The sequence below is a fragment of the Mastigoproctus giganteus genome, chromosome 7 (genome assembly GCF_048544385.1).
Source record: "Mastigoproctus giganteus isolate SK-2022 chromosome 7, ASM4854438v1, whole genome shotgun sequence".
Classification (NCBI taxonomy): domain Eukaryota; kingdom Metazoa; phylum Arthropoda; class Arachnida; order Uropygi; family Thelyphonidae; genus Mastigoproctus; species Mastigoproctus giganteus.
Window position 1 is genome coordinate 57,480,482 of NC_143581.1, and position 22,777 is coordinate 57,503,258.

Here is a 22,777-nt window from a genome sequence, read left to right on the forward strand (position 1 = left end):
ATAGTATATGGCAATGGTCAGACCACATCTTGGGTACTGCATACAGGTCTGGAGGCCTCATTTTAGGAAGGATGTAGACTACTGGTACGAGTACAGAGAAGGGCAACAAGAATGGTGAGAGGAACAAAGGGGTACTCTTACCAAGGAAGGCTTCAGTTCTGGAGACTAGGCACCTGCAAAGTGATCTAATTGAGCAAGCTCAATGCAGATAGGATTCTTCCTCTTGCTCAGACTTCACACATCAGGAAGCACAAATTCAAATTGAGGAAGGATGGTTGCAGAATAGATGTGGAGAAGTTTGCCTTTAGCCAGTGGGTGGTTGAATTTTGGGACAAACTTCGATCTGATGTTGTGGAACTTGATAGCTTAAATAAATTCAATGAAGAACTAGACAGACTATTGGAAGAAATGAATAGGTGAAATCGAAAAGTCAGTTTTTTTTTTGGCTGATGCTGTATAAGCTTGCTTTTTTGCATCATTTGCCAGTTAATGCTAACTGAAAAATCAAAGTTATCTATTAAAATATTGACAAAATCTGGAATACAGCCCAGTCCCCCTCCAAAAAACATCGTCCCACTTATAGTGCTGTTATGTGGCTAGTTCCCTCAAAGTGCTTATAACAGGAGTTTACTTTCAAACATTGAAATAATTTTTCAATGTGAGAATCAAGAATAAATGTTAACGTACAGAAGTATTATGATCTCACTAAATAAAATATTTAGTGGTTTGACAGTTTTTTTTTTTTTTTTTTTTTGTTTTAAGTATTTTTCACTCACCACTTAAATCTCTTTTCAAACACTAACATCATCTAGCTAACATGGTAATCTTCCATTGCTGCTTTATTTTAATCACTGCTTTATTGGAAGTAATAAAAAGGTGATTATACAATACAGAACATCTTTTTGCCTAAGTCTTCAAATCTTAATGAAAGCTTTGACAACTGCTGTATGAAGGCTCTGTGGAAAGTATCCATGGTAGCTTTGCAAAAAGTAAATCTTTCCACTCATTCTACGCTTCACTTTTTTGAAACTGATAAAGCATACCATTGACAATCTTCTCACAGTCCTTAAAAGAATAATTAAAACTGTTTTCACAACACTCTTTCATGCTAACCAAGCAGCCCCCAACTTCTTTCCAAAACACAAATAGTAAATTTATCATCTTGCAAAAGTTTTCTGATTTGCGACTTCCTATTCTACCCTGTAACCATCTTCTTCCAGTACCAGCAGAAACACCAGCATGAAATTTTGCAAATCTGTAAAAGTACTGAAGGCATCCTCACTCTATTTTTTTTTTTTATGTGAACCCCAAACACGAGAGGTATTAGAACCTATAGTACTTAGTACCGTGCTTGGGTTGGAGGTTGAGAAGACGAAAGAAGATATTTGTTGACATTGGACTTGAACTTCTGTAGATTGTAATTTTCAGGAAATACGTAAGAAGAAAGGTTGTTCCAGAAAACGGCAGTTGAACGAATAAATGAGGAAGATGAAAAGTTGGTTCTGTGGGTTTGAAGTTGGACAGTAAATGGATGTTGACTGGTGGCGGCATGTGTTCGGACTGTTTTGAAAGAAAGAGCAGGAATTATAGAAGCCAATTCAGAAGAACAGTGCCCATGGAAGTATCTGTAGAAGAGGAATGCAGCAGAAACAGTGCGTCTATGAGAAAGCGAGTGGAGAAACTCTGTTAGAGATGAATCATTAATTAACCTAACTGCCCTCTTCTGAATGCAATCAAGAAGCCTGAGAGAGGTTTTGGGGGCACCACCCCAGATGGGAACAGTATTCCATGGCAGGGTCGATTTGCGATTTATACAGTGAGCAGCTGTTTGGAAGAAAAGTAACACTGAGAGCGAATGAGAAAACCAAGTTTTTTAGATGCAGAGGAAGCAATATTTGTAATGTGCTTGTGCCAAGAGAGATTAGAAGTCAGGGTAATCCCCAAAAGAGATATATCATTTTGCCTAGAAATCGGAGTGTCACTAAACATAAGCATAGGAGCAGAAGAATCCTTTTTGCGAGATATAAGACAAGACTGAGTTTTAGAAGGGTTGAAATCAACTAAGTTGTCTTTGCCCCACTGGAGAATTACCTGAAGATCGGCATTTAAGGAATTGGTAGCAGATTTTCAAGAAGTTGAAGCTGATTGAGCAGGACAAGGTTTCTCAAAATAGAAAGTTGAATGCAATGTGCTATCATTGGCAAAACTATGGATAGGATTTCCAGTCAATGGAAGAAGGTCATTGATAAACAAGAGGAAAAGAGTGGGGGAAAGAACTGAACCTTCGGGGACACCGGCATTAGTGGAGAAGTTAGAAGACAGAGAGCCATCTACCATCGCCCTCAGTGAGCGATCAGAGAGAAAACTGGATAACCAATTACTAAAAACAGTTGGCAAACCATAAGATGGAAGCTTGTTTAGAAGACCTTTATGCCAAACAGGATCAAAAGCCTTTGAGATGTCAAGAGCAACTACTTGTGTTTCACCGAACCTTTCCATCGAATTAGTTCCATAAATGGGTAACATAAGCCAGAATATCACCAGTGGATCGACACTGACGGAATCCATACTGGCGATCGTTAATCAGACGGAAGGTTTCTAGGTGGTTTAAGAGTTGGCGGTTAATTGATTTCTCCATTACTCTAGAAAGAGTAGAAGTAATCGCAATGGGAAGATAATTGGATGGGAGGGATTTGTCACCCTTTTTAGGAACTGGCTGGATATGAGCAAATTTTCAAGCAGAAGGAAAAACACCTTTGGAATAAAAAAGTGAAAAAAGGCGGCAACGAATAGGTGTAAGTTCAGGAGCACAGGTTTTGAGAACAAATGGAGAAATACCATCGGGTCCTGGAGCTTTCTTAGCATCGAGATTCATCAAAATCCTTCTAATATCCTTTTGACGAAAGACCACAGGAGGCATTGAATGGAGCGTGTTGGGAATGGTGGGAGGTGTTATACAAGATCATTAATACATGAGCTGGAAGAAAAATGGGATGCTAGCAGGTCAGCTTTATCCTTGGCTGAAGTGGAAACAGAACCATCTGGTCTGGACGGAGGTGGGAGCAGAGATGGGCAAAAGTTGCGGCCAATAGCTTTGGCAAGAGACCAGAATGCTCGGCTACCATTAGGGCAAGAAGCAAGTTTTCTACTCTAAGCCTGATCAAACTCTAGTTTGGACTGATTAATAACTGCTTTACAATTGTTGCGAGCTTTGGTGTAAGCAGAAAATGAAACTGAAGAATTAGAAACAAGCCAATTACGATATGTAACGTTCTTTTCTTGGACAGCCTTAGCACATTTATTGGAAAACCAAGGTTTAGATAAAGGACGAGATTTTAAAGTGGAGTGTGGGATAAAGGATTCCATTCCTGCAAGAATAATTTCACTGACATGATCTGAGCAAACGTTGATATCAGAACTTTTGAAACAGTAATCCGACCAAGGAAAAGAAGAAAAGCAGGTCATCCCATTTTGCATTCTTGTAATGCCAAACAACACGAGGTTGGGAATAGCCATGAGATAAAGGTTCAATTGGAGAAGAGAATCACCAAGCTGTGATCGTGCCTAAAGGACCTCTCACTTCGACCGTGTACTTAGAAGAGTTGTTTGTGAGAAAAAGATCAAGCGTATTGGCTGTATGATTAGGATTGTCCAGTATTCTTGTAGGTAAATGAACAATCTGTGCTAGGTCATTAGTAATTGCAAAAGCCTCAGCTTCTCGACCTGCTGGGTTGGTGTGACTAGAAAACGGAAGCCAGCTGGAGTTGTGAACATTAAAATCACCAAGGAAAATTACCTCACTGATGGAAAGCTGGACTGGAGAAAGTCAAGTTGCAAAGAGAGGAATCAAAGAGCTCCAAGTGATTAGTGGAGCTGGGAGAACGGTAGAGTCAACAGATGAATTTGACACAATGAGGTAGAGAAATTTTAAGCCAGAGAAGATCAAAGAGAGGAGATTCCAAATTGCCAAGTGTTTGACAGGGAATAGGAGACCAGCGGAATTACTTAACAAGTACAGGTCATTGTTGAAAAAAAACCGTGAAGTAGGGTTGAATTTGAAAGTGTCTGCAATTCTGCCCAGACACGATAGGAGGGAGTATATGATGAGAGCCTTGTCGATCAATTCGACCCTGGAAAGATTGTGCAAGGCTCAAGGGGTAGAATTTTTTTTCAGCCTGGAATGTACTTGTTAATAGGAGAGATTGCTTCTACAGGGATGGGATACACTTAAATAGTAAGGGTGCAAGAATATTTGCTGATGCTATCGAGGCAGTGTTAGGAGGGTCGGAAAACTGCTAGCTTGGGGGGAGACAAAGACTAATGGATTAACAGTAGCCACTGGCAGAGGTGAAAGAGATTCTTGCACTGCTTCTATTGGAATGAGCAGAAGCCTGAAAAACAAGATGCAGGATATTTCAGAGACTGCTGGAAGTCACTGCGGTACAAGTAAACACATGGGTTGTGTTAGGGTAGCTAAGAATAGAAGCAGGTGCATGTATACTTGCGTGTACACCAATGCTACAAGTTTAGTAAATAAATTTGATGAATTTCAGGTATTGCTCAAAACATCAAAGGCAGATATTGTTGGGATATCAGAGACGTGGTGTCACACAGATATAAGGAATGCAGAACTGGAATTTGGGGAGTACAATGTGTATAGAAAGGATAGACAGGACAGGAGGGGAGGAGGGGTTATGCTATTAGTTAAAAAACACAAAATCCAAGGAAGTGAAGCCAGTCGACATCGCTGAACAGTGCAGTGTCGAGTCAGTTTGGTGTGACATAAGCATAGGTAAATCAAAATTGAGAGTAGGAGTGTGCTATAGGCCTAATGACTCTGATGAGTATAATAAGATACTGTACAGGGAAATAGAATGGGCCAGTAAATCAGAGAGTCTTATAATGGGGGATTTTAATTTCCCAGATATTGACTGGAATTTGTGGGTTGGCCACTCACACACTAGCAAGGCTTTTGTGGATTTATTGGATGATTGTTTTCTACACCAGCATGTTCGGGAGGCAACTAGAGGGAGTAATACTCTTGATCTGATAATCAGTAGTGATTCTTCATGCATTAGGAATCTGCAGATAAAGGAACCACTGGGTGGCAGTGATCACAGTGTGCTGAAGTGGGATTTACTCAAGGAGGTAACTACCATCAGAGGTAAAGGGAAGGGTTTTTGCTTTCGTAAAGGCGACTATGATGGTCTGAGACAGTATTTAAATTCTATACAGTGGGACCAACTGATGATGTTACCAACAGCAAATTCAAAATGGGAAGCATTCAAGGAACTAATCTTGGAAGCTACCAGGCTTTACATACCAACCAAGAAATATTGTTCAAGGTTCAGGCCTAAATGGTTGTCAGATGAACTAATGAGACATATGGCAGAGAAGAAAAATGCATGGGATACATACAAATTAATGGGTGACATGGAAGCCTATGATAGATATAAGTTGGTCTGTAACCAAGTCACAAAGGAGATTAGGCAGGCAAAGGCAGATTATGAGAAATCCTTGGCAAAGGACGCAAAGAAAAACAGAAAACAGTTCTTTACCTATTTAAACTCAAGAAGGAAAGGGATGAATCAGATTGGTCCACTGGATGTTGATGGTTCAACAGTTGAGGTGAAGTAAACATTGAAGTAAAATGTCGTAGGTGAAGTAAACATTGGCAGTGAGCTAGATTATTTTCTAATAACTGAGAGGAAAGTGGAGGAGAAATTGTTGAGGATTAACATAAAAAAGGCACCCGGGGTGGATGGGATCTATCCAGTTATATTAAAGGAGGCAGCAAAGGAAGTAAGCAAACCCCTAGCCATAATTATGAGAGCTTCTTTGGACTCAGGGGAGGTACCCATGGACTGGAGATGTGCAAATGTAACCCCAATTCACAAAGGAGGATCAAAGGCTGACACAAGTAATTATAGACCTCTTAGTTTAACTTCGGTTCCAGGAAAATTAATGGAGGCACTGGTTAAAGAAGCACTGTAGGATCATGTGGACAAGAATTCAGTTATAGCTGAGACACAGCATGGTTCTGTTAAGGGCAGGTCTTGTCTGACCAATTTGATTGGATACTATGATGTAGTCACAAAAGAACTGGATGCAGGGAATAACTTTGATATTATATATTTGGATCTTAGAAAGGCTTTTGATACTGTTGCGCATGGAAGACTGCTGCACAAATTGGAGAAGTGTGGCATTGGAGGCAAATTGCTGCTATGGTTAGTTAGTTAGTTAGTTATTTGGTTTTTAGGAGCATTAGCAACTAAGGCCATATTGCTCCGGGATATGCGGTGGTCATTCCCTGACCTTTCCACATCCTCCGTATTTGGTGGTGACGGGCTCGAACCCCGATCTAATCAAGAAGCATGTGCTATGCACTGCTGCTCCTTCCCACCTGGCTACGGAGGCGCCATGCTGCTATGGATAAAGGGATGGTTGAGTCGCAGAAGACAGAGAGTGGTAATCAATGGACACTGTTCAACGTGGACTAATGTTATTAGTGGAGTTCCTCAGGGTTCAGTGTTGGGTCCATTGTTGTTTTCTGTATTTATAAATGATATTGATGATGGTGTATCAGGCTTAGTGTCCAAGTTTGTAGACGATACCAAGGTTGGCAGGGTTGTTAAGGACACTACTGATACTATGCTGCTGCAACAGGATCTGGAAAGGTTGAGCAGATGGGCTGAGAGGTGGCAAATGAAGTTTAACATTGACAAATGTAAAGTACTACATATGGGAAACAGTAACCCCAGATCAACATATCAACTCTGTGGTACTACGCTGACAGTGGTAGAGAATGAAAAGGACCTGGGGGTAATTGTGCAGGCAGATATGAAGTTCTCTGAGCAGTGCAGACGAGCTGCAAGAGTAGCTCATGGTGTCTTGTCAATGATATACAGGAATTTTGCTAGCAGGGACAAGGATGTGATTATTCCCTTGTATAAGGCATTGGTCAGGCCACACCTTGAGTACTGTATACAGGTCTGGAGGCCTCATTTCAAGAAGGATGTAGAGCTGCTGGAACGAGTACAGAGAAGGGCAACAAGATTAGTGAATGGAGCAAAGGGTTGCTCTTACGAAGAAAGGCTTAAGTTTTGCAAATTACAGAGCCTGGAGACTAGGCATCGGCGAGGTGATCTGATAGAGGTGTATAAGGCTTTGAATGGCTTGAGCATGCTCAATGCCGATGGGATTCTTCCTCTTGCACAGAATAATCACCTGAGAGGGCATAAATTCAAATTGAGGAAGGACGGATGTTGGATAGATGTGCGGAAATTTGCCTTTAGCCAGCGGGCAGTTGGTTTGTGGAATAGACTCCCATCGCTTGTTGTTGAAGTTGATAGCCTAAACAAATTTAAGGCTCAGCTGGACAGGTATTTCGAATGAACGGAGGGGTGAAATGGGAGTAGTGGTTTTTTTTTTTTTTTTTTTTGGCTAATGCTGAATAAGCTTGCTTTCTTGCATCATATGCCTCTACTAATGCTAATGCTAATATCGGAATGGACATATGCACAAGTACCACCTTTGAGGCGAAAGGAATCATACAGGGAATAATTTGGGCATCTGAGATGACAGTAGTTGAATCAACCAATAACTGAGATTCTGTCAGAAAAAGTACATGGGGTTTGGCAGAGGCAAGTGGAAATGGACATCGTTGAGATTAGAATTGAGACCACGTATATTTGTGAAATGAATTAGGAAGTCCTTGGGAGGTTTAGATCTTTTCGCAGATAAGCTTGCTCTATTAGTTTGACAATTCATTGTGGATTCAATAGTAAGAAAAAGTGGGTGGGACATGCTGTATGAAGTAATGAAATTTTTGGTTATGGCTTACATGTGGTAAGAATATACCCAGATCCTTGACATAACGTGGCCTCGACAATGCTCCCCGCATACACACTACTCGGACTCCCTCCAGTCACTATCTGGCAGAGTAGAGGCAGCAAGATTGTACACTAGCTGATCCGGAAGCCTCCTAGAGAGTTACCAATAGGTTCGGCCCAGTGTACTAACTAGTGGCCGGCCTGCGAACACCGTTTTAGAGCTGTACCCTCGAAATGTATGGAATATTGGATCTCGCCACGACGTTCATTGTAACCTCAAAAGTCATCAATCATACTGCATGATGGAAGAGATAGGGAAGGGTTGACCGGAACTTAGCTCTAGAGACTAAACATGGGTTCCACCACTTCAAGCCTCCAATAAGCAAAGTGGTGGTATTTCACCAGTTGATGAGAGTCATCTACCACCTAGTACTGCCTGGTAACAGAGGGCGGCGTTCCTCCATGTGGTGCGGGCGCCACATCTCGACCACTGCTTACGTTGGTTCACACCTGGGTGGTCACCCACCATGTACTTGTGCATGGAGGTTATACCCAGGATTACTAACAGTCCCACCATCGTGAAGGTGCAAGCAGAGGATTTGGCTGTCACAGACCGTCCAGACTTCGCCGAAATTGGGTCCACTTGACTTGAGTGTCACCCGAATATCAGTTCCATCAGCGTTTTAGACTCCCATGTAGCAAGTACAGTTTGTCTGGCATTAGCAAATAACATACAGAAATGGTATGCAGAAGATATTGGCTCACTGGTGGTTTTATCTGCTTCCAGATGTGAGGCAACTCCTTTTTGTGGCCAATATTTCTAATCTAATTATAAAATTTACCCCTGCTAACTAATCCACACAGAATAGGATGTTATTTTGTGATATCTGACTGTAGTCTAAGTTATGTTTAGCACTTTCAAATCCCCAAAAACTATTCACTCATAGCCAATTGAGGTAACATGCTCCCACTAGGTAAAATAACTCATTTTTACTCTCATCATTGAGCAATCAACAAAGAATCTCAATTCTGATGGGCCATAAGTAATAAAAACACAATGCCTCAAAAAAACTGCATAGGCAACCTGTCACAGCAATAAACGATCTGCTGGCTAAAAGAAATACATATATCAATACGGAATATAAGTGATCCTGAGCAGTCTGCAGAAGCTCAAACTTATTCTTAAGTTCCAGTACATACTGCTTTTTCTCCTCTTCTGTTATCTCAAAGACCTTTGTATTATTTACTCGAGTCAGTTTTTTCCTTTCCTACATCTATATCAAGTGTACATCTTACCATTCTGTGATCACTTCCAACATTTACCTTATTCAGGACGGTAACATCATTCACAACATATCTTCTGTTAGTGAGGATGAAGTCGATTTCATTAGTATTTAATCCATTTGGACTCTTCCATATCCCCTTTCTGTTCACCCTTTTCTTGAAAAAAAAAAAAAAAAAGTGTTCATTACTGACAGTCCTTGAGATTCTGCAAATTCCACAAGTCTTTCACCTCTTTCATTTCCTTCACCAATTCCAAAATTTCCTATAGTTCCCCTTTCTGCGCTGTTTTGTCTTTTTCCAACCTTAGCATTGAAGTCCCCCATAATAATAGTGTTATGGGTTTTCTTCTCATCTGGTAGACTCTCAAATTCGGTGTACATTTCTTGAACCTCTTCATCATCATGGCTCGGTGTTGGTGCATAAATCATTATAACCTTTAGCTTGTACCTCTTAGAGATCTTGATATTAGTCTTGACACCCTTGGTGAAGTGCTTTTGAATTCCAAAATGTTGTTTTTAAAATCTTTATTGAACAGAAACCCAACTCCACCTTCACTCCTTTCACTGTTTCCATTGGTGTACAGCAGATTTCCACTTGATAACTTATAAGTGATTAATTTCTTTTTCTTGTTTCAGCCAAACCGATGATATTCCAATTCACATTTTCTAATTCCTTTTCCAGCTCTAATATCCTGTCTTCACCGATGAGTGATCTTACGTTATAACAGGCCAAGTTCGGTTTCCATGAATGGCAACCTGGTCGTACCCAGAGATTCTTAGCACACTCTGCTTCCACTCTGATCCTCTTGCTGCCGTAAGAGGGAGAGAGAAAGCTGCTGGGGACTGAGGGCCATTTGTTTTGTCGTGCTGTCATATGCTGGAGGGTTTGGTCTTTTCCTCTTCACGCTGACCAGGCGTCTTGAAGAGAACCACTCTACACGTTCGTTGCCACCTAAGTGACGTAACAGGGCTTACCATCGAGAAGGTGTGCATGAGTGGATTTTAGGGAGGCAGGCGAACCGGACTTCTCGTAAATCTTCTGTAATAGAGAGATATTGGATCCATCAGTGTTTTAGGCTGAGTGTCTGATAACACACAGGATACCTGTTCCCCTCTAAACCCCTCGTCAACAAGTATCTTCTGTTTACTCAAACTTCAATGCACACATGGTACTAAGTAACATGTATGAGTTCTAATACCTTTCATGAGTAAAGAAATTCAGTTCAACTGGTAAGAACAGTAACTAAATTGAATGATAAACAGTAACTAAGATTAAGTAACAGGAGCTTTTGAGATTTAAGTAACTCTTCACCAGCTGTGTGAATATATACATAAAATACAAAAATATCAAACGTTACAAATGGAATGTGCAGAGCATGGTCATAATGAGTAAAAAGAGAGAGAGAGAGAGAGAGAGAGAGAGAGAGAGAGAGAGAGAGAGAGAGAGAGAGAGAGAGAGAGCAAGAACAAGGATGTGAGAATGCTAAAGCATCACTGTGCAGAACTAGGTCATTGTTGTAGATGCTGGGTGCATACATGGGCTGAGTGCCAGTGTTTGTCATGCTGTAGCATTACAGACTCCATAATTGGGTGTAGCAAAATGCCCCTATTGCTATGGGGAGGACCTTCGGATGTGTGGCAAACTCACGGGCTTGTAGGTCGCACTTGTCCAAGGCATAGGTGGAATACCCACAGTTCGTTATCAGCTCTTATCTTAAAAACTTTGTTGCGCCTGGCATCCATGGAGCTGGAATGACTCCAGGCTCGAGAGAGTAGCGTGCATGTAGTAATGAACAGGTGGCAGGGGACACAAGCTGACCTGTATTTGGTAAATTGGCCAGAGAACATGGGCTTTTGGTACACCAAAGTTTCCAGATTCAAGCCTACGTGCTTCACCAGGACATCCAGGAAGGAAAGAGTGCTGCTCAACTCTAATTATATTGTGAACTGGATGAAGGGAGATATGGAGTTCAGATGTTTAATAATTGAGTCTCTGAACCTCAGGGGATAATAGTGAAGATGTTGTTGACATATCGACACCGACGGGGACCGACAGGTTCAGGAATGTGTGTTCCTCCAAATCCTCCATCTGAATGTTCGCAATGACAGAACTGACAAGGGCACCCATAGCCATGCCGTGTATTTGTCTGAAGAGAGAGAGAGTCACCAAATGTGACCATGCTGCCGGACAGGCACAAATTGAGGGCAGTACGGATATCCTCCACGAATAGAAATGTTCTGTCTGGTAAGCTGGTCTCTATTCAAAAGGTGAGTCTGCACAACCGAGGCCTCCCCGCCCCCATAGCGACAAGACAACATCTACCGCACACATCCCATATTACCTGGGTGCTTCAGATCGCATTTCTAAGATCTTACATAGATACCGGATAAAGTGCCTGCAACTTCCCAGCAGAGGATTGTGATCTCTTGTCGAGGGTGAAGACTCCAGTCCCTCCTCTTACGCAGTGGTACGATATACTGCATCACATACCATGATTGTGGCAGTTGCTATGAGGGGGGCTCCAAGATCACCTCTCTGAACATGAAAGGACCATTCGATTAGCTGACTCTGCACACTCTGCAGTTGCAGAGCATTATGAGGTTACAATCACCTGGTTTTGCATTGTGATGCTTTAGCATTCACACATCCTCGTGCACGCTCTCTTTTTACTCAACATGACCATGCTCTGCACATTCCCTTTGTAATGTACTCCATTTGTAACATTTCATATTTTTATATTTTATGTATGTATTCACACAGCTGACGAAGAGATACTTAAATCTCGAAAGCTCCTGTTACTTAATCTTAGTTACTGTTTATCATTAAACTTAGTTACTGTTCTACCATTTGAACTGAATTTCTTTACTCATCTACGGAACCCAGTACAACAGGCCAGGAGCAATATGGCCTTAGTTGCTAATGCTCCAAAAAAAAAAAAAAAAAAAAAAAAAAAAACCACCATAGGTCTCTTCAATTCCAATACCTTTCATATTTGGGGTCTTAATTAAAAAAAAAAAAAAAAACCAGTTTAATTTTGCCTTTTTCCACCATTCATTGCCACTTTCAGTGCCTGGGAAAAGTGCTGAAATTGTGGAGGTATTGTGTTCTACACATCACTACATAATCATGAAAATTCATCGAATGCTACCTCCCAATTTATGAACATTTCAATTTAAAACTAAATCTTAAAAAATATTTCTAACACTTCAACTTAAAACTCAAAATCTTACCAAATTTATGAGATTTTGCAAAAACTGCTTAAGTCACACAATTTTATAAACTATATGTGACTTTGGCAACTGGACAACATGTGACCAAATACTTTTGATTGTTAATACATTTATTGTATCCTCATGGCCATGTCAAGAGTTAAGAATCCATATGTAAACAAGAAATTGCTTTCCCTTCTCACTACACGAAAATTAATCCCCCTCAATACACTCAGTAATATTATATTCATTTTGCCACAGCCCCAATGCCAATATTATGCATCCCAGTGAGCTGGCACCAGACAAGACACTAACTTCCTGGTGCTGGCAGTGCAGTACAATACAATTTTCCTTTTACGCACGCACGCACAATAATTGTTTCTACTGTAGTATTTTATTTATTTTCTCATTAATTTATAGTAGCATAGAAAATTCTTTTCCTGATGTTTATCATAAAGCAGCATACGTCATTATTACAACCAGGAACTTTCATAAAAGAAATGTAAAATAAAATAAAACACTCCCAAATGTAGCTTCTGGAGTCAGACCACTCAGAATTCTCAGAATTTGGATTGAAAGCTTAGTGCCACATTGTTTTTAACTGCTCTATATACTGTACAGAATATATACATTAATATTATTGAATCTGTTTATTAACTATAATTTCACTCCTTGTATGATAAGTGAATATAAACAGAATATAAACGGTCCTTGAAGTCCCTGGGAGTCTAAAACGCTGACGGAACTGATATTCGGGTGACACTCAAGTCAAGTGGATCCAAGTTTGGCGAGGTAAGGATGGTCTGTGACAGCCAAATCCTCTGCTTGCACCTTCATGATGGTGGGACTGTTAGAAATCCTGAGTATAACCCCCATGCACAAACACTCTGTGGGTGACTACCCAGGTGTGAACCAACGTAAGCATGAGTCAATGTTTGGAGCCAACACCACAAGGAATGCCACCCCTCTGTGTTACTAGGCAATATTAGGTGGTAGATGACTCTCATCAACTGGTGCAATACCACCACTTTGCTTATTGGAGGTTTGAATTGGTGGTGGTTGTTGTCGTTGGGATTAACAACACAAGGGCTACTGAGGCCAAATTGTGTCTGTTCACAGTTTATTTACAGGCAACATTTCGTTAGAGATGGTAAATTATATGCTCCTGTACAGGCCAATATGTTTTAAATACATGAAAAGTTCTTGTATATCAGCTTAATTTCCTAATATATGAGACAAATTAGATGAGCTGTTCAAGGTTAAGAGTGACCGGAAAGTGTTTGATCGAACGGTTGAATACAAGGGACACTCAACCAGAAAATGAAAAACCGTAAGTTGCGTCTGACAGGATGAGCACTGAGGTGGGTTTGAAGTGGTGTAAAACATGTTTGGTCTCCAGAGCTAAGTTACGGTCAACCCTTCCCCATCTCTTCCATTATGCAGTATGACTGATGACTTGTGAGGTAATGATGGACATCATGGGGAGATCCAATATTCCTTACATTTTGAGGGTACAGCTCTGAAACGGTGTTCGCAGGCCGGCTGCTAGTTAGTACACCAGACCAAACCTATTGGTAACTCCTAGGAGGCTTCTGGATCAGCTAATTATAATCTTGCTACCGCTACTCTGCCAGTTAGTGACTGGAGAGAGTCCGAGTAGTGTGTATGCAGAGAGCATTGTCAAGGCCATGTTTCATCAAGGATCTGAGTATATTCTTACCATATACGCCATATCAAAAAATTTCATTACTTCATTCAGCATGTCCCACCCACTTTTTCTTACTATTGAATACACCGTGAATTAAACTAATAGAGTAAACTTATCAGCAAAAAGATTTAAACCTCCCAAGCACTTCCTAGTTCATTTCACAAATATATAGTGGTCTCAGTTCTAATCTCAACGATGTCCATTCCCATTTGCAGTCAGCCAAACCCCATGCACCTTTTCTGACAGAATCTCAGTTATTGGTTGATTCAACTACTGCTCATCTCAGTTGTCCAAATTATTTGCAGTATGATTATTCGCTGATGTACTTGTGCATATGACCGTCCATTTTGCCTCAAAGGTGGTACTTGTGCATATGTCCATCCCGGTATTCCCTGTCAGAGACTTGGTAATTTGGAATCTCCTTTTTTCGATCTTCGGCTTATAATCTCTATACCTCATTCTGTCAAATTCATCTGTTGTCTCTACTGTCCTCCCAACTCCACTAATCACTTGCAGCTCTTTGACTTCCTCTCTTTGCAACTTTACTTTCTCCAGTCCAACTTTCCTAACAGTGAGATAATTTTCCTTGGTGATTTTAATGTTCCGTTTTCTAGTCGCGCCGACCCAGCTGGTCGAGATGCTGCAGCTTTTGCAATTACTAATGACCTCGCATAGATTGTTCATTTATCAGAAATCTTAATCATACAGCCAACACGCTTGATCTTTTTCTCACAAACAACCCTTCTAAGTACACGGTCAAAGTGAGTGGTCCTTTATGCACCTCACATCATAACTTGGTGATTGTCTATTCTCCAATGGAGCCTTTATCTCATGGCTATTCCCAACCTCATGTTGTTTGGCATTACAAGAAAGCAAAATGGGATGACCTGTGAGATTTCTTTTCTTCTTTTCCTTGGTCAGATTACTGTTTTAAAACTTCTGATGTCAACATTTGCTCAGATCGTGTCAGTGAAATTATTCTTGTAGGAATGGAATCCTTTATCCCACACTCCACTTTAAAATCTCATCCTTTATCTAAACTTTGTTTTTCGAATAAATGTGCTAAGGCTGTTAAAGAGAAGAATGTTGCATATCGTAATTGGCTTGTTTCCAATTCTGAAATTTCATTTATTGCCTACACCAAAGCCCACAACAATTGTAGAGCAGTTATTAATCAGTCCAAACTAGATTTTGAACAGGCTAAGAGTAGAAAACTTGCTTTTTGCCCTAATGGTAGCCGAGCATTCTGGTCTCTAGCTAAAGCTATTGGCCGCAACTTTTGCCCATCTCTGTTCACACCTGTCAAAACCGATGGTTCTGTTGTCACTTCAGCCAAGGATAAAGTTGACCTGCTAGCATCCCATTTTTCTTCCAACTCATGTATTAATGATCTTGGTAAAACACCTCCCACCATTCCCAACATACTCCATTCAGTGCCTTCTGTGGTCTTCCGTCAAAAGGATGTCAGAAGGATTTTGACTAATCTTGATGCTCCAGGTCCTGAAGGTGATTTTTTTTTTTTTTTTTTGATTTGGTAGTTGTTGGCGCATCGGCTTCTGTGGCCATATTGCACCTCCCAAGGTTTTTGCAGTACTTTGATCCAAGCCCGAGGCGGGAATCGAACCCGCGACCTTTGGGTTGCCGGGTAGGTGCTTTACCCACTCGGCTAGCCCGGTCGGCAAGGTCCTGAAGGTATTTCTCCACTTGTTCTCAAAACCTGTGCTCCTCAACTTAATCCTGTTCTTTGCCGTCTTTTTTCACTTTCTCTTTCCAAAGGTGTTTTTCCTTCTGCTTGGAAATTTGCTCATATCCAGCCAGTTTCTAAAAAGGGTGACAAATTTCTCTCATCCAATTATCAGCCCATTGCAATTATTTCTATTCTTTCTAAAGTAATAGAGAAATCAATTAACCACTAACTCTTAAACTACCTAGGAACCTTTCTGTCAGTGTTGTTCCAGTGGTGATATTCTGGCTTATATTACCCATTTATGGTCAAATTCAATGGAAAAGTTCAGTGAAACACAAGCTGTTGTTCTTGACATTTTAAAGGCTTTCGATCATGTTTGGCTTAAAGGACTTCTAAACAAGCTTCTTCTATCTTATGGTTTGCCAACTGTTTTTTGTAATTGGTTATCCAGTTTTCTCTCTGATCGCTCGCTGAGGGTAATGGTAGATGGCTCTCTGTCTTCTAACTTCTCCATTAATGCTGGTGTCCCCCAAGGTTCAGTTCTTTCCGCCACTCTTTTCCCCTTGTATATATTAATGACTTTCTTCCATTGACTTGAAATACTATCCATAGTTTTGCCGATGATAGCACACTGCATTCCACTTTCCATTTTGAGAAACCTTGCCCTGCCCAATCAGCTTCAACTTCTCGAATATCCACTGCCAATTCCTTAAATGCCGATCTCCAGGTAATTCTCCAGTGGGGCAAAGACAATTTAGTTGATTTCAACCCTTCTAAAACTCAGTTTTGTCTTATATCTTGCAAAAAGGATTCTTCTGCTCCTTTGCTTATCTTTGGCAACACTCCAATTTTAGGCAAGGTGATATATCTCTTTTTTGGGATTACCCTGACTTCTAATCTCTCTTGGCACTAACACATCACAAATATTGCTTCCTCTGATTCAAGAAAACTTGGTTTTTCTCTTTCGCTCAAAATCCTCTCTCAGGCTTCTAGATTCCATTCAGAAGAGGGCAGTTAGGTTAATTAATGACTCATCTCTAACAGAATCTCTCCATTTGCTGTCTCATAGGCGTACTGGTTCTGTTGTATGCCTTTTCTACAGCTACTTCCATGGGCATCGTTCTTCTGAATTGGCTTCTATAATTCCCACTCTCTCTCTCTCTCTCTCTCTCTCTCTCTCTCTCTCTCTCAAAACAGTCTGAATACGTGCTGCCACCACCAGCCAACATCCATTCACTGTCCAACTTCAAATTCACAGAACCAACTTTTCGTCTTCCTCGTTTATTCATTCAACTGCTGTTTTCTGGAACAATCTTCCTTCATACATATTTCCTGCAAATTACAATCTACTGAAGTCAACCTATCAACCAATATCTTATTTCCTCTTCTCAACCTCCAACCCAAGCATGGTACTAAGTACTATAGGTTCTAATAACCTCTCGATGTTTGGGATTTTTGGGATTTTTGATTAAAAATAAATAAAAATCTAAATGAATGCATTAAATAAAAACTAAAATTTTTATTTAACTACAATGTAAAAACAGATGCAAAAAATTTTTTGGTATGCACATTCCAATTCAGGGAAAATTACTTCCATGGAATGCATGATCTTTGTTAATCAGGAGGTTACTGTATGTGTATTAGCTACTTTCATTATTATGCCTTTAGTACATTCACTTCTTAATCTTACCTTATGTAACTGAAGGTAAGATGGTCTGAAGTTGTCAGACCACTCAGACAAACAGTGTACTTCATCAATACAAGCAAAGGCAATTGGAGGTAAATCAGCAGGGAGATATCCTTTATTATAACTTCCAACAACTGCTTCTGGAGAAAGTAATAATATTTGAGCTCTGCCCTTGGTAATGGCTTCCAAAGAATGTTTCCTTTGCTCTATGCTCATACCACTATGAATACAAACTGCATGCAGAAATGATGGCAGTCCAGCTACCTAAGGAAGCAAAAATATATTTTTACTAAGTAAATTGCACATCACCTAATCAAAACATCCAGTAACCGTTCATATTACACTAAATTAGTTTCAAAATGCTAAAGTTGCATATCTGTAGTGGTAAGATTATCAAACAGTAAAATATCAAATTATTTACCATTTTCAGTAAAAAAATGCTTATTTCTGAAGGTTTTTTCCAAGTAAATCAAATAAATAAAAATCAATGTATACATGATTGAACTTACTGAGTGATACCCAATAGAGCACAATACACAGACAAAGCAAACAGGCAATGAACATTACAAGACAAACACATAATGCAGTCAAATATACAGTCAAAACAAGTAACATTAAACAGCCATTAGGTATATTAGAATTTATAGAAAAATTCTTGAGCATTCAAACTTTAGATAATCAAATAAGCATGCTGATCACTCTCACACACATTTGATATGAAATACGGGAAGAAAGATTGTGGCCTGAGTATGAAGGATTTATTTGAGGAGTCTAGTAACATGTTACTTTTCAATATAGTCCCCTTTGGAGTCGACATACTTTTAGCAGTGATGCTGCAATCTGATCAGATCAGATTGCTTTGGCAATCAACCAAAATCAGATCAGATCTAATCTGATTTTGGTTTTAATTGCACAAAAATGACTAGAGTTATAACACACCAAACAAAGTTAAAATTTCAAAAATTGAGATTTGATAAACTTTAAAAAGTTTACCTGATCGGAAGGTTTTATATATATATATATATATATATATATATATATATATACATCAATAAATAAAAAATAAAATGAAGTATAAGGGTAAAAGCAAATTAAATTATTATTTTATATAAGCATATACATATTAATAGTTTGTATAACCCAAAAACTACTGCTGCATGGTGATTGTCAAATAAAATCTGACAGTGTACATGGCTCAGTCAGATGGTTAAAAGTGAAAAAAATGTGCATTTGTAAAATGTGTAAATACACTTAAAACACATGTATCAGATAAATGGTGTCAAGCTGCTCCTGTATAGGAGGGTCATCAACCCTCGGCAGAAATGAATGTGTTAGATGACTGTGTACTATACAGGGCTGACCAAAAACAACTTCCCTTTATGATCCGTGTCCAGACTAGACTGCCACAATTTGATTACAGGCTTGGTCTGTTTGTTACCTCCTGATGCCACAAAACTTGCCACTGAATATAACCTATTACTAATTACTTGTCTGTCTGTATGAGGACTAACAGATCAAACTTACTCATTGGGGCTGCTGATCCGGCTGTGGTATTAGCTAAATTCACTTTCACAGAGATAGTATATCATCTGCTGAACCCAGGCCAGGGTTGGATGAGTAGTATTTCCACATCTCGTTGCTGAGAAAGCCTGTGGTGCACTCAAAGAATCAGGGTAAATAATAAACTGTTAATACTGGTCATTTCTTGTGATCCAAAGCTAATTCTGTAGTGTACACTTTGCAGTGTTATATGCTGCATTCAGGGGGAATTCAGTACAGATACAGTATATTCTGAAAAAAACAACAACAGACGATTCCGACTTCGAGCCTTCTGTGTAAACCTGCAAAAAGTCAGAATGTTCAGCACAGTGTTCTGAATAGAGCAGAAAGTAGACAGGGTATCACACTTCATCCAGTTTATAAGGAAGAAGTCATATGCTGGTATTCAAGCATGTCAGGGTGAAAGGGACTGCTTTGGTGATCGGGCAAGATATTACCAACTATCCTTTCGGTATTCATGCCCAACATGAATACCGAAAGGATAGTTGGTAGTCTGAGTGTTATAAAGAATTTCTCATTGTAGCTTAAAAATGGATGCTCACATGGGATGATTTGACAGAGAGTTCAGCTTAAAAGTATATTGTAGAGACAACTGATTTTGTCAAAGTGACAAGGATGGTTCATTTGCTTCTACACACAGTTTGGACATATGATGTTCTGAAGGCACCAGTAGTAATATGAATAGCCTGATGGTGAATGGGGTCAAGCCACCAAAGTATGCTATTTCTAGTTGATGCACATACCTGAGACACCAAGTACACAATACAAAAGGAGTAAGGTGCACGGATCCACACCCCAAGAAGTAGAAGAGAAAGTACAGCCCTCTCACACATCTTGTGTGTAGTTGATGAATATGATCAAGAAATGTCAACTTTTTGTCAAGTACAAGTCCCAAGAATTTTGTCTCTGCTACTACCGAAACTGTGCTTTACCCAAGTTTTGCGATGAAGGTTATGATCGCAACAAAAATGGATGCAAACAGTCTTCTCCAGTGAGAAGCTAAAACCATTGGCCATTGCTCGGGATTTAGGGCAATCAATGGCTTGTTGCAGTTGTCTCTTGATAACTCCCAAGTTGCATGACTAGAAAAATATGCTGAAGTCATCAACATATAGAGCATTGTTTATGGTTGGAGTAAGTTGTTCGGTAATGGAGTTTATACACCAATGAGCCAAAACATTATGACCAGTGAGTCGTTATTCAAATCGAAGCAACTGCAGATGAACTACAGCGCGTGCACGAGTCGGAACACCGAATAAAAAAACAGCTCTGTTAATCAGTGTTACTCTTGTTCTTCAGATGGGAAAGGCAGCGGACTTAAGCGAGTTTGACAAAGGCCAAATTGTAATGCCAGATGAATGGGTCAGAGCATATATGAAACAGCATGGCTGGTGGGGTGCTCGGTCAGCCATGGTTAGTACCTACCAAAATTGGTCCGAGGAGGGAAAACCCACGAACCGCCGGCAAGATATTGGACAACCACGGCTCATTGATATTCAAGGTGAGCAAAGGTTCTCCCAGATAGTACGTGGCAACAGAAGGGAGACTGTGCTGTGGCGCAACTCGCCGGTAATTGGAATGCTGGTGATGGGAGTAATGTATCACAACACACGGTACATCGAACACTGCTGAAAATGGGGCTGCGTAGCCGCGGGCCGCTCATGCTAACCACGGTTCACTGTTTTGATGCTTGCGTGCCTACAATGGGCACGCAAGCATCAAAACTGGACCTTGAGTGATTGGAAGAAGGTCATCTGGTCCAATGAATCACGTTTCCTGTTGCACCATGTGTACGGTTGGGTACGTGTGGGTCGTTTACCTGGGGAAGTGATGGCAATAACTAGTGGCAGCGGTGTCGTGCTTTGGGTGATGTTGTGCTGGGATACTCTGGGTCCAGTTATCCATGTGCCGGGCACTCTGATGTCCACCACCTACCTAAAACATCATTGCTGACCAGGTACATCCTTTCATGGCAATGGTCTTCCCTTCTAGCAATGCCATCTTTCAACAGGATAATGCGCCATGCCAACACAGTCCGAGACTGGTTCGCGGAACATGAGGAAGACTTACAGGTATTGCCCTGGCCTCCAAATTACCCAGACATCAATCCCATCGAGCATCTATGGTTTGTGTTGCATCTCCGATCTGTGGCAACACAGACCTTACAGGAGTTAAAGGATCTGCTGGTTACATGTTGGTACCAGATACCACAAGACACATCTAGAAATCTTGTAACATCCATGCCTCACCAGGTACGAGCTGTTTTGGCTCATCGGTGTAGAGTAAAATGAAAACTGAGGCATATTCTTCTATTACTAATGACCAATATTAACATTGTTATTGTATCATTTTTTTCCCTTGGAAAAAGTTTGAAAACTGTTGTGCTAGAAATATAAATCAAATAAACATACTAAATAATCATATACATTATACACACAATGGACTAATATACTGTACATGGTGTTCTGAAGTATTGTTACCCCACTTCCAAAATAAAGTATATATTAAATAAAGTTGTTACCCCACAAAATATTGAACCTAAATTTGATGCATAAAGTATTTTCTGATATATCGTTTTTTTTTTTTTTTTTTTTATATGGAAAGTGCTACTTTTGAACCACTTTTAAAATTTAAAAGAGCTGTTTTAATTTTTTCATTTAAATAAACTAAACTTCATTTTTAGTATTTAATTAAATATATTATTTATGTTTAATTTTAATTTATTAAATTTAAGCAGAACAAAGATACTTTGTTTACACATTATCAGGAAATTTGCACTTTCATTTCAATTAAGGGTACATTTAGGTTATTCAAGAATCAAGACTTTTAAACAGAAGCTAGTAGACATGAACATTTTCCTTAAAAACTAGAATTAATACAGTGATTTGCTTACAGTATGTGCCAGTCATTGTAGCAATAATGAACAGAAAACAGTAAATGCATTCACTGCTTCATTATTTGAATACGGGGAGATAGTGTGTACAAGGAGGACACAGAAGAGGAGAGAAGGTGGTGAGGGGAGGTGTTACACTCTTAGTTGAGAAGCATTTTAAATCAAATGCAGTGCATTCGATCAACATGGGTGGCCAGTGCAATGATGAGTCACTTTGGTGTGATGCAACCACTGGGCAAATGAAAATGAGAGTAGCAGTGTGTTATAGGCTCAATGACTGTGATGAATATAACACAAAACTATACATTGAAAGAGAGGGCCAGTAAATCACAGTCTTATAATGGGAGATTTTAACTTTCCAGATGGTGACTGAAATTTGTGGGTTGGTCACTCACACACACCAGCAAAACTTTTGCAGATTTATTGTATGACTGTTTTCTACAGCAGCATGTTAGAGAGGCAACAAGAGGAAGCAATAATCTTGATCTGATCTGTTATCTGCAGTGATTCTTCATGCATTAAGAATCTGCAAATAAAAGATGAGAATGGGTTACTGGAGTGTGATTTATTTCATGATATAACTACTGTCAAGGATAAAGGGAAGAGCTTTTGCTTTTATAATATTATTGTTGTAATATTATAATATAATATTTTTTTATAATATTATTGTTTTCTGTATTTATAAATAATATTGATGATGGTATATCAAGCTTAATATACAAGTTTGCACACGATACAAAGGTTGGCAGGGTTGTTAAGGACACTACTGATGCTATGCTGCTGCAACAGGATCTGGAAAGGTTGAGCAGATGGGCTGAGAGGTGGCAAATGAAGTTTAACATTGACAAATGTAAAGTACTACATATAGGAAACAGCAACCCCAGAGCAGCATCACAGCTCTGTGGTACCACACTGAC

The 22,777-nt window shown here is 39.8% G+C and overlaps 1 protein-coding gene across 1 annotated transcript in view; it reads right to left on the reverse strand.

The window, feature by feature from the left end:
- RecQ4 (RecQ4 helicase) overlaps window positions 1-22,777 on the reverse strand; it is a 398,588-nt gene that overhangs the window by 163,356 nt on the left and 212,455 nt on the right. Inside the window, exon 14 of the mRNA XM_090378321.1 lies at window positions 17,411-17,671. Within this exon, the coding sequence (XP_090234447.1) occupies window positions 17,411-17,671 (261 nt within the window). The remainder of the gene's footprint in view (window positions 1-17,410; window positions 17,672-22,777) is intronic.